Source organism: Schistocerca gregaria, chromosome 5, assembly GCF_023897955.1.
Source record: "Schistocerca gregaria isolate iqSchGreg1 chromosome 5, iqSchGreg1.2, whole genome shotgun sequence".
Classification (NCBI taxonomy): Eukaryota; Metazoa; Arthropoda; class Insecta; order Orthoptera; family Acrididae; genus Schistocerca; species Schistocerca gregaria.
The window spans coordinates 167,198,971-167,211,609 of NC_064924.1; the positions used below are offsets into that span (position 1 = coordinate 167,198,971).

Consider the following 12,639-nt stretch of genomic DNA (forward strand, 5'->3'; position numbering starts at 1 on the left):
GATTTCAACTGCGTTTTTTTTTTAAATAGGAACCCCCATTTTTTATTACATATTCGTGTAGTGCGTTAAGAAATATGAATGTTGTAGGTGGACCACTTTTTTCGCTTTCTGATAGATAGCGCTGTAATAGTCAAAAACATAAGGCTCACAATTTTAGACGAACGGTTGGTAACATTTAGGTTTTTAAAATTAAAATACAGAACGTAGGTACGTTTGAATATTTTATTTCGGTTGTTCCAATGTGATATATATACGTTTGTGAACTTATCATTTCTGGGAACGCCTGCTGTTGCAGCGTGATTATCTGCAAATACCACATTAATACAATAACTGCTCAAAATGATTTCCTCAACCTCAATGCATTTGGCAATACGTGTAACGACATTCCTCTCAACAGCAAGTAGTTCGCCTTCCGTAATGTTTGCACATGCATTGACAATGCGCTGACGCATGTTGTCAGGCGTTGTCGGTGGATCACGATAGCAAATATCTTTCAACTTTCCCCACAGAAAGAAATCCGGGGACGTCAGATCCGCTGAACGTGCGGGCCATGCTTCGACGACCAATCCACCTGTCATGAAATATGCTATTCAATACCGCTTCAACCGCACGCGAGCTATGTACCGGACACCCATCATGTTGGAAGTACATCGTCATTCTGTCATGCAGTGAAACATCTTTAATAACTTAGGTAGAACATTACGTAGGAAATCAGCATACACTGCACCATTTAGATTGTCATCGATAAAATGGGGGCCAATTATCCTTCCTCCCATAATGCCGCAACATATATTAACCCGCAAAGGTCGCTGATGTTCCAGTTGTCGCTGCCACAGTGGATTTTCCGTTTGCCAGTAGTGCATATTATGCCGGTGTACGTTACCGCTGTTTGTGAATGACTCTTCTTCGCTAAATAGAACGTGTGCAAAAAATCTGTCATCGTTCCGTAATTTCTCTCGTGCACAGTGGCAGAACTGTACACGACGTTCAAAGTCGTCGCCACGCAATGCATAGAACTATGGGACGGGTGCAATCGATGTTGATGTAGCATTCTCAACACCGACGTTTTTGAGATTCCCGATTCTCGTGCAATTTGTCTGCTACTCATGTGCGGATTAGCCGCGGCAGCAACTAAAACACCTACTTGGGCATCATCATTTGTTGCAGGTCGTGGTTGACGTTTCACATGTGGTTGAACACTTCCTGTGTCCTTAAATAACGTAACTATCCGGCGATGATCCGGACACTTGGATGATGTCGTCCAGCATACCGAGCAGCATACATAGGACACGCCTGTTGGGCATTTTGATCACAATAGCCATACATCAACACGACATCGACCTTTCCCGCAATTGGTAAACGGTCCATTTTAACACGGGTAATGTATCACGAACCAAATACCATTCGCACTGTCGGAATGTTACGTCATACCACGTACTTATACGTTTGTGACTATTACAGCGCCATCTATCACAAAGCCAAAAAAGTGATCCGACAAAAACATTCATATTTCTTTACGTTCTACCTGAATATGTTACAAAAAAATGGGGGTTCCTATTTGAAAAAAGGCAGTCGATATCCATTTGACATATGGCAGCGCCATCTAGCGGGCTAACCATAGCGCCATCTAGCTTCAAGCTAGACGAGTATCGTTCTTTGTAGTTTTTTCGTTTGATGCTTATTTCGCGAGATATTTGGCCCGGTCACTATAATGGATCCCCCTGTATTCCGCCAACGGTTGCTGCTGACTAACAATGAAAATACTAGAACTGATTAATTGTTGGATAATCCTGGTTTGTAAATGACCATAACACACAGAAATATCCTCAAAAATACGCCATTTAATTGACACTTGGTACAGAAGACTAGCGGCTGTCTTTGAATAAAGACGTACATTATGTAAGAAGTAGTTCTCTCACAGTAGTATGATGTAGTAACTGGAACCCTTACGCAAAGCTGGTTCTCTGACACTTTCGGATCTGAACGCAACTTTTTTTTAAGAAGGGGCACTGTCTTGCTGTTGTATTCAACGATGCCCAAGCCCTTCCAGTAGCGCGCCAGAATGCAAGAGGAGAACTTCACCAGCAGCGACATAGGTCGCGAATATGGACAGTGATCCAATACTGTCAAATGTTTTGCATTCCAGTCTTTGATCACAATTTCATTTCCTTTGACGATGACTGGTTTCAGTCTGTAATGACCATCTGTTCTATACCATGTCCCGATGTGATAAGGGCTGACCGTTGTGACCGAGCGGTTCTAGGCGCTTCAGTCTGGAACCGCGCTGCTGCTACGGTCGCAGGTTCGAATCCCACCTCGGACATGGATGTGTGTGATGTCTTTAGCTTAGTTAGGTGAAAGTAGGTTAAGTCCCATAGTGCTCAGAGCCATTCCAACAAATTTTTTGTGATAAGGCCGTAATGGCATCGTCAGAACATATAAATATACTCAGCACAGCATCGTCACATAGATTAAAAATAAGGTGTAGAATAGGACACATCGTCCTCAGTCATTTTCGCAACTCAAAAATGACTGTGGACGATGTGGCCAATTCTACATCTTATTTCAGACCTATGTGACTATGCTGTGCTGAGTACCTACACTACTGGCCATTAAAATTGCTACACCAAAAAGAAATGCAGGTGATAAACGGGTATTCATTGGACAAATATACTGTACTAGAACTGACATGTGATTACATTTTCACGCAATTTGGGGGCATAGATCCTGAAAAATCAGTACCCACAACAATCACCTCTGGCCGTAATAACGGCCTTGATACGCCTGGGCATTGACTCAAACAGAGCTTGGATGGCGCGTACAGTTACAGCTGCCCATGCAGCTTCAACACGATACCACAGTTCATCAAGAGTAGTGACTGGCGTATTGTGACGAGCCAGTTGCTCGGCCACCATTGACCAGAGGTTTTCAATTGGTGAGAAATCTGGAGAATGTGCTGGCCAGGGCAGCAGTCGAACGTTTTCTGTATCCAGAAACGCCCGTACAGGACCTGCAACATGCGGTCGTGCATTATCCTGCTGAAATGTAGGGTTTCGCAGGGATCGAATCAAGGGAAGAGCCACCGGTCGTAGCACGCCTGAAATGTAACGTTCACTGTTCAAAGTACCGTCAATGCGAACAAGAGGTGACCGAGACGTCAAACCAATGGCACCCCATACCAACACGCCGTGTGATACGCCAGTATGGTGATGAAAACACGCTTCCAGTGTGCTCTCACCGCGATGTCGCAAACACGGATACGACCATCATGATGCTGTAAACAGAACCTGGATTCATCCGAAAAAATGACGTTTTGTCATTCGTGCACCCAGGTTCGTCGTTGAGTAGCAGTCATGGTCTCCGAGCTGATAGTCCATGCTGCTGCAAACGTCGTCGAACTGTTCGTGCACATGGTTGTTGTCTTTCAAACGTCCCCATCTATTGACGTGGCTGCACGATCCGTTACAGCCATGCGGATAAGATGCCTGTTATCTCGTCTGCTAGTGATACGAGGCCGTTGGGATCCACAACGGTGTTCCGTATTACCCTCCTGAACCCACCGATTCTATATTCTGCTAACAGTCATTGGATTTCGACCAACGCTAGCAGCAATGTCGGAAACGTAATGGTAAGCATTTCTCCTCCTTACACGAAGAATGACAACAACGTTTCACCAGGCAACGCCGGTCAACTGCAGTTTGTATATGAGAAATCGGTTGGAAACTTTCCTCATGTCAGCCACCGGGTCCAACCTTGTGTGAATGCTCTGAAAAGGTAATCATTTGCATATGACAGCATCTTCCTCCTGTCGGTTAAATTTCGCGTCTGTAGCACGTCATCTTCGTGTTGTAACAATTTTAAATGCCAGTAGTATATATTTATATGTTTGGACGATGCCATTACGGCCTTAGCACATTAGTACATGGTTTAGAACAGATCTGAAGAAGGTCATTTCTGACTGAAAGCGGACAGATTAAGCAGAGTACTGTTGTACTGGTTTGCCGTGGTACGGTCGCGTGCAAGTGACTCCAACCAAAAATTATTTTAACGGTGTGCTAATGTGATGGAATATGAGTCTGGACGTTTTTCGTCCATTAGTAGGGCATTAGTGAATAAATATTCTCTTTATTTGCTGAAGATGCGCATAATAACACACGAAGTTAATGCAGAAAATAGTATGGTCATTGTTAGTCAGCAGCAATCTTTGGCGGAATATATGACTGTTTGAACAGTTACCATGAACAGTTATAGCGTGATAGATAATGTGGATGAGCAGTACAGCAATGGCAAACTTCAATGTGAAAGTGGATCTGAATTTCATGGTTAATACGAGCATAGTTGAGTTTGGGCATTGTTAGGAAAAGTGAAGCAGTGAAGTAAAAATTGTTTGTGAGGAAATCTTTTCAGAGCAATAGTCTTCAACTTAAATTAGAGGAACATTAATATTTGTGAAATAAAGAGACACGTTTCATGTTTTAGGCAACTTAGTCACATTTACGTTAATTTATCCATGTTACTGGTTGTTAAGCTCCGTGACTGTGGGTTGTGTTATTTTAAGAAATACAGCAACCAGACTTTTTTTGTGGATTTTTGTTTATGCCAATACGCGTTTTGGGCTTTCAATCATCTTCATTTGGCGCAACACATATTTAGCCTTAAGTTACTACGCCGCTAGAAACATCGACTTCAATTTACAAGCTAAAGCTGCTGTGTACAAATTAACACTTTGCCTAACTACTACGCATCGCGAGATGCATATTTACGATATATTGTTCAAATGTGCGTGAATTCCTAAGGGACCAAACTGCTGAGCGTATCGGTCTCTAGACTTACCCACTACTTTAACTTACGCTAAGGATAACACACACCAATGCCCGAGGGAGGACTCGAACCTCCGGCGGGAGGGGCCGCGCAGACAGTGACATGCCGCCTCAAACCATGCGGTTGCGATATATTACATGTTTTATGTACTTACTTTCTACTCACCTTGTCGTAGCTCCAATTTTTCGCATATACGTTAATCATGGCACAAACGTTTTTTCTTGTATATTTAGACAAAAAAAAGCAGTAACTGCCACGTTTCCGACTAACGTATTTATTTGCATTGGAAAATCATTTTTATGGTCAGAGTTACATTTTGCTTAGATGTTCGGGAACAACTGTTGAAGTCAGCTCGGTTTTGACAATAAACATTTTAATTCGAATTACTTTATAATTAACCAGTCCTTAACCGAGTGCGATCGTCACGAAATAAACCGCTGCAGTGAAGCACAAGACCTAGATGAAGGGCCGGCCGTTTTGGCCGAGCGATTCTAGGCAATACAGTCTGGAAGCGCGCGACCGCTACGGTCGCAGGTTCGAATCCTGCCTCGGGCATGGATGTGTGTGATGTCCTTAGGTTAGTTACGTTTAAGTCGTTCTAAGTTCTAGGGGACTGATGACCTTAGAAGTTAAGTCCCATAGTGCTCAGAGCCTAGTGAAGGGAGGTTACATGTATGCTAAACATAAATTTCATCATAAACGAGAAGCAGCCACTTCTGCCCTAATGATGTCGGTGACTCGTCGTGGCAATGAGTACGAGTCATTTAAACCGTTGGGCATCCATTCTGACCGATAATAGCCCAACTGCCACAGACAACTCATAGAGATTGATTGCTGCTGGTTTCAAAGAGTGTATAACCCGATCGGTGGCGTTTCCCGCGAACTGACATAAGTGGTGTCTCCGCCAGACACCACACTTGCTAGGTGGTAGCCTTTAAATCGGCCACGGTCCGTTAGTATACGTCGGACCCGCGTGTCGCCACTATCAGTAATTGTAGACGGAGCGCCGCCACACGGCAGGTCTGGTCTAGAGAGACTCCCTAGCACTCAACCCAGTTGTACAGCCGACTTTGCTAGCGATGGTTCACTGTCTACATACGTTCTCATTTGCAGAAACGACAGTTTAGCATAGCCTTCAGCTACGTCATTTGCTACGACCTAGCAAGGCGCCAAATTCAGTTACTATGTATGTATTCTGAACAGATAATATTGTGAATAATGTATCGTCAAGAGCGACTTTCATCATTAATAGATTAAAGTTAAGTATCAAACTAATTACGTCCGCTTTCTGAATTCTAATTCCTTGTCATGTTCCAGACCTCACGTCAGTATAGTTCTTCCCTCCTCACGCCAGCCTGAGTGAGCTAAAACGAGTGCATTTCGGCCTCCACTAGTAACGCAGTGTTGGCTCTTCTGCCAACACAACAACATACTCGCAGTGTGCCCTTGACACTGGGGAATAAGAAAATCTCAGCAGATACAAACATATAGGTAGAAGGGTTTCTGTAGAATAGTACAAAATGAAGTGCAGTTTACAGGATTTCGTATCGGTGGTACCATTGTCAACAGACTCTTGTCAGACGATGGCAACTATCGGATTTGTCAATACATTTAGGATGTAAGTTTGCGTAATGCTCAAAAACTGTCACTGAGAGACCTTACAATCTATCTCAGATTGATCATCGTGAATTAGAGGTTTCCCGAGACCGATCTGTACTACATTCGTGCTCAACTTCGTAGCGTCTTTCCATAAGTTTAATAAACACAACAGATAGACATAACACAGACTTAAGTCATCATTTATATATTGCCCTTCACTATTTACAACAGTCTGCCAACGTTGGGGTAACTTATCGATTCCGCGACTATGGAAATCACGTGGTTTTGAGGCGAAGAACTGGCCAAGCCACTTTGCAGCGTATTTTCATCCGAATGGAAGTTTCTTGACGACTGTTCGATAGAGATTGGGAAAGGTAAAAATCGAAGGGTGCATGATCAAGTGAACAAGGTGTGTGCGGATCTGGAATGACTCCCGAAACTCAGGCGCTGCAGCCCTGGACTGTGCGGCTGATCCGGGCGGAGGTTCGAGTCCTCCCTCGGGCATGGGTGTGTATGTTTGTCCTTAGGATAATTTAGGTTAGGTAGTGTGTGATCTTAGGGACTGATGACCTTAGCAGTTAAGTCCGCCGGCCGCGGTGGTCTCGCGGTTCTAGGCGCTCAGTCCGGAACCGCGCGACTGCTACGGTCGCAGGTTCGAATCCTGCCTCGGGCATGGATGTGTGTGATGTCCTTACGTTAGTTAGGTTTAAGTAGTTCTAAGTTCTAGGGGACTGATGACCTAAGATGTTAAGTCCCATAGTGCTCAGAGCCATTTGAACCATTTGAACCTGGTAATCCGATCTCCCGTGCTGCCATTCACGAACAGCATTCCTGGGGTTGTTTTCCAACAGGTCCCTTAAGATTTCACACACATTTGAACATTTTGAACTCCCGATCCCAACTCCTGTATAGCGTTTTTTGTCAGTCCAGCAGAATGCGGGCAGGCTTTGTCGTAGTGTAGCATCACTTCACGAAGTCTTCTTGGTCTTCATTCTTGGATTGCATCTGCAAGACGTCTTTGTTGTCGACAGCAAATATCAGCAGTGATGGTTACACCTCGGGGAAGCAATTCGTATTACACCACACCGTCACTGTTCCATGACATCCATAACATTATCTTTCATGGAAGAGCTCAGAACTTTTTACGGGGAGTTGGTGCTTTGTTTAGGCTCGACCTTTCCTTTCTTTTCCTTGCGTTAACACAAAGACACGACTTCTCATCACCAGTAACGGTACAAGATCGGTATGGTCGGACTTGTTCTCGAGCCAATTGATGACGAGCAAGCAGAGATGCGAATGTGGATGCTTATTTTCGTGATTTTGCCTTATATCATGCGGTCGGTACCCATACACCCGAATTTTTAACCTTCCCCGTTGCATGGAAATGTCGCACGATGGTCGAATGATCACAATTCATCACATTTGCCTGTTCTTGAGTACACTCACATGGATCACTGCGTACCTCTGACTGCTCAGAGAATAATTAAATAGATGATGCCTACTTTAATAACGGCGATTTTTTCTTTTAGTTTGTATTACAATCTGGCACAAATTATTGTAACATCGTGTGATTAAATAAGCTGATATGAAATACTACATATTATATACGTTTCCCTGCGAGTCATACAGCCGCGCGGAATTAGCCGTGCTGCTAGCCGGCAAGGTAACGCACCCTGTTTGGTGAGTGATTTAGCTACTCTCTGTAATAGAAAAATTGAGTTAATGGATGAACGGCGAACTGAAACGGGTGTCTTGCGACGTCCGCTCCGAGCACATGCAACGAACGAAAACGAACAAAATGAGATTTTTTAAAAAAAAAGAGCGGTCTAAGGCGCTGCAGTCATAGACTGTGCGGCTGGTCCCGGCGGGTGTTCGAGTCCTCCTTCGGGCATGGGTGTGTGTGTTTGTACTTAGGATAATTTAGGTTAAGTAGTGTGTACGCTGAGGAACTGATGACCTTCGCAGTTAAGTCCCATAAGATTTCACACACATCTGAACATTTTTCTGCAAGTCATACAATGCAGTATGCGTAGTATAAATATTTTCATGATATAAGAGTGTGCCGGCTACTGTGACCGAGCGGTTCTAGGCACTTCAGTCCGAAACTCCGCTGCTGCTACGGTCGCAGGTTCGAATCCTGCCTAGGGCGTGGATGTGTGTGATGTCCTTAGTTTAGTTAGGTTTAAGTAGTTCTACGTCTAGGGGACTGATGACCTCACATGTTAACACTTTGCCGTCCGCACGTCTCGTACAAATTTATTCGCTTGGCGCCGGCAGCGCTAAGTCGGATTACTTGGCTTGTCGCCGGCCGCTTGAGACCTTTCCGTTGATGACAAGCCTCAAACACGTTGACTTTTGCGCGCTCCACTTTTTTCCCGGAATTCCTCTATTTTGCCTTATCGTTCCACAAACTCGAATTTCTTTTTTGCATGTAACTTCTCTGCAAGTTTTACACTATTATAATAATTATCCACGTAGAGGTGAAGCCACTTTCCATAAGAAGCTGTCAACAGTTCCATCACTGTTTTTGCTAAAGGTTGGCCAGCGCCGGAATATATCTTGAATGAGGAACTGTATCCGGTACTCGAATCACACAGCATCCGAATGAGCATCCCATATTTCGTAATTTTCGACTAATTTTCAACGAATTCTAAACTTTAAAATTTAACTGTCCACGTCGCGGTATCATTCCTTCATCAATTGATTAAACGTTTCTTTAAACTTCTTGGAAAAATAATCAATTAAGAATTGCACTTTGAAAAGCCGGTCGGCGTTATACGGCTTACTATTGTCGAAAAAAAGTAAAAATTATAATATATGTCTGAATAGGTTGCGGGACATCGTTTTGCGAAATTTCCGTGTGTCTGTTAACGGATGCGTTGAACAGTAATCATCGATCCTTGTTTTTTTTTTACAGTGTCCTATAGGGTAGCAAGCCCAAACTACACTCCTGGAAATGGAAAAAAGAACACATTGACACCGGTGTGTCAGACACACCATACTTGCTCCGGACACTGCGAGAGGGCTGTACAAGCAATGATCACACGCACGGCACAGCGGATACACCAGGAACCGCGGTGTTGGCTGTCGAGTGGCGCTAGCTGCGCAGCATTTGTGCACCGCCGCCGTCAGTCTCAGCCAGTTTGCCGTGGCATACGCAGCTCCATCGCAGTCTTTAACACTGGTAGCATGCCGCGACAGCGTGGACGTGAACCGTATGTGCAGTTGACGGACTTTGAGCGAGGGCGTATAGTGGGCATGCGGGAGGCCGGGTGGACGTACCGCCGAATTGCTCAACACGTGGGGCGTGAGGTCTCCACAGTACATCGATGTTGTCGCCAGTGGATCGATGGAAGGTGCACGTGCCCGTCGACCTGGGACCGGACCGCAGCGACGTACGGATGCACGCCAAGACCGTAGGATCCTACGCAGTGCCGTAGGGGACCGCACCGCCACTTCCCAGCAAATTAGGGACACTGTTGCTCCTGGGGTATCGCCGAGGACCATTCGCAACCGTCTCCATGAAGCTGGGCTACGGTCCCGCACACCGTTAGGCCGTCTTCCGCTCACGCCCCAACATCGTGCAGCCCGCCTCCAGTGGTGTCGCGACAGGCGTGAATGGAGGGACGAATGGAGACGTGTCGTCTTTAGCGATGAGAGTCGCTTCTGCCTTGGTGCCAATGATGGTCGTATGCGTGTTTGGCGCCGTGCAGGTGAGCGCCACAATCAGGACTGCATACGACCGAGGCACACAGGGCCAACACCCGGCATCATGGTGTGGGGAGCGATCTCCTACACTGGCCGTACACCTCTGGTGATCGTCGAGGGGACACTGAATAGTGCACGGTACATCCAAACAGTCATCGAACCCATCGTTCTACCATTTCTAGACCGGCAAGGGAACTTGCTGTTCCAAGAGGACGATGCACGTCCGCATGTATCCCTTGCCACCCAACGTGCTCTAGAAGGTGTAAGTCAACTACCCTGGCCAGCAAGATCTCCGGATCTGTCCCCCATTGAGCATGTTTGGGACTGGATGAAGCGTCGTCTCACGCGGTCTGCACGTCCAGCACGAACGCTGGTCCAACTGAGGCGCCAGGTGGAAATGGCATGGCAAGCCGTTCCACAGGACTACATCCACCATCTCTACGATCGTCTCCATGGGAGAATAGCAGCCTGCATTGCTGCGAAAGGTGGATATACACTGTACTAGTGCCGGCATTGTGCATGCTCTGTTGCCTGTGTCTATGTGCCTGTGGTTCTGTCAGTGTGATCATGTGATGTATCTGACCCCAGGAATGTGTCAATAAAGTTTCCCCTTGCTGGGACAATGAATTCACGGTGTTCTTATTTCAATTTCCAGGAGTGTATTTTCTAAGTTCCGGTCCCGTAACGTCGACAAATTTGGCATTTTTTTAATCCAGTTTCCTTCTATTGCAATTTTGACTGTGATACTTGTTGGTTTCGTAGCTTAATATTTAAATAGATCGTTCCCAATATATAATTCTAGGATATCCACGACGCTCTGCATATCTTTGGTAAATATGTGTGGACCCGGAGATCCTTCAAATTTGTTACTGGTCCTCAGTAAATCATTGTTTTCTTTGTCTGATTTATCTGAATCAGTTGGCAACCGTAGCGTTCGCGGAATTCTTCTTGGACGTATTTCATTATCTACCGACGATTCTGATTCACTTTCATCTTTTTGATATCCAGTGCCCTCTTCCCTGTCAGCCATGTCGTCCGGAACGTCGGCCAAGACGACCGCGCATTCATCGTAAATAATCGTATCGTCTCTTTCGTCTGCCATGATGAAAGTGCACAAGTACTTACAAAAACAAAAAAGTTGTTGATGTGTAACTTCTTGTTATCTAAACAAAACAACAACAGAATGAAAGAGATACTGAAGTGCTGTCACCGGCCACTGAGCGATACTATCCACACGACACCATTGTGGTATCGCCGGCCGTTGACCGCTATTTCACGCACGACACCACTGTGGTATCGCTGGTCGGCAAAGTGTTAAGTCCCATAGTGCTTAGAGCCACGTAATTTATTTTACTGCTACTTAGATGAATGTCGAGTAACCTATAACACTTATGCAAATTTTTGTGTGAATCTAGAAATACCTCTATTTTTTTAAAAAAAGCTGTCATTAGTAACCATACGTTAATAGCGGTTTGTCCGGCAGGTGGCTGTTCGGGCCGGGCTGCTGTCAGCTGTTCGGCTTCCTGAGGCAGCTCCTCCGTCTGTCGCAGTCGGCCGCGTTGGCGCTGCTGTCGGTTGAGAGGCTCCTCACCACCAGAGGGAAACTCGCAGGTACCATACACGTCCGCAAGAGGGGAGGGGAGCGGGGGTGAGAGCCAGTGGGGCACCCTTACCCCTCTCAGAACCTGTGGTAGACTTCCACAGATGTTTGATTGTGTAGAGAGTTGAGGAAGAGATTTATGTTCAATAACGTCTGTTGACTCCAAAGGTAGCATGCTTAAATTTATAGATGATTACAGGCAAAAGGAAGCTATACGGAATGCTGCATCCACAAATTATTTGTACAAAATTTGAGATGTAATGCCCTGATGTCAAATATTAGGCAAAAAGTCCCTGATCACGTTACTGTAACGAATAAGGTACTGTAAGTTTCGAAGTAGGACAACAGAGAAGAGTAAGCCTGAAATTTATTAAAAGTGCATACGTAAACTGTGAACGAATATTCATACTATGACATTTTATAGCGCAGCTACTGAGTAGCCAAACATCTGGAGAAAGGGGTGTGATGGGCAATGTGTAGCTCCTCAACAAGTTAATAAAACTAGAAATGAGGAACACTGAGGATGAAACTATCCTGGCAGATTAAAACTGTGTGCCGAACCGAGACTCGAACTCAGGACCTTTGCCTTTCGCGGCAAGTGCTCTGCCAACTGAGCTACCCAACCACGACTCACGCCCCGTCCTCACAACTGTACTTCTGCCTTCCAGACTTTACAGAAGCTCTCCTGCGAACCTTCCAGAACCAACACTCCTGAAAGAAAGTTTCATATCAGCGCACACTCCCCTGAAGAGTGAAAATGTCATTCTGGAAACATTGATGATGCCAAAAATACGAATACAAAAACACAACCTCTCTTCCAGTGGAGTTTGGCGTCTATGAAATTCCTAAATTTGTCGTGTCCAAGGGTGTTAATTTACATACCATCTTTCAAGATTGAAGTTGTGTAAATA

The 12,639-nt window shown here is 45.2% G+C and overlaps 1 protein-coding gene across 1 annotated transcript in view; it reads left to right on the forward strand.

Moving 5' to 3' along the window:
• The window catches only part of LOC126272252 (visual pigment-like receptor peropsin), a 164,311-nt gene that overhangs the window by 49,143 nt on the left and 102,529 nt on the right, over positions 1 to 12,639 (forward strand). Inside the window, exon 3 of the mRNA XM_049974966.1 lies at positions 11,612 to 11,739. Within this exon, the coding sequence (XP_049830923.1) occupies positions 11,612 to 11,739 (128 nt within the window). The remainder of the gene's footprint in view (positions 1 to 11,611; positions 11,740 to 12,639) is intronic.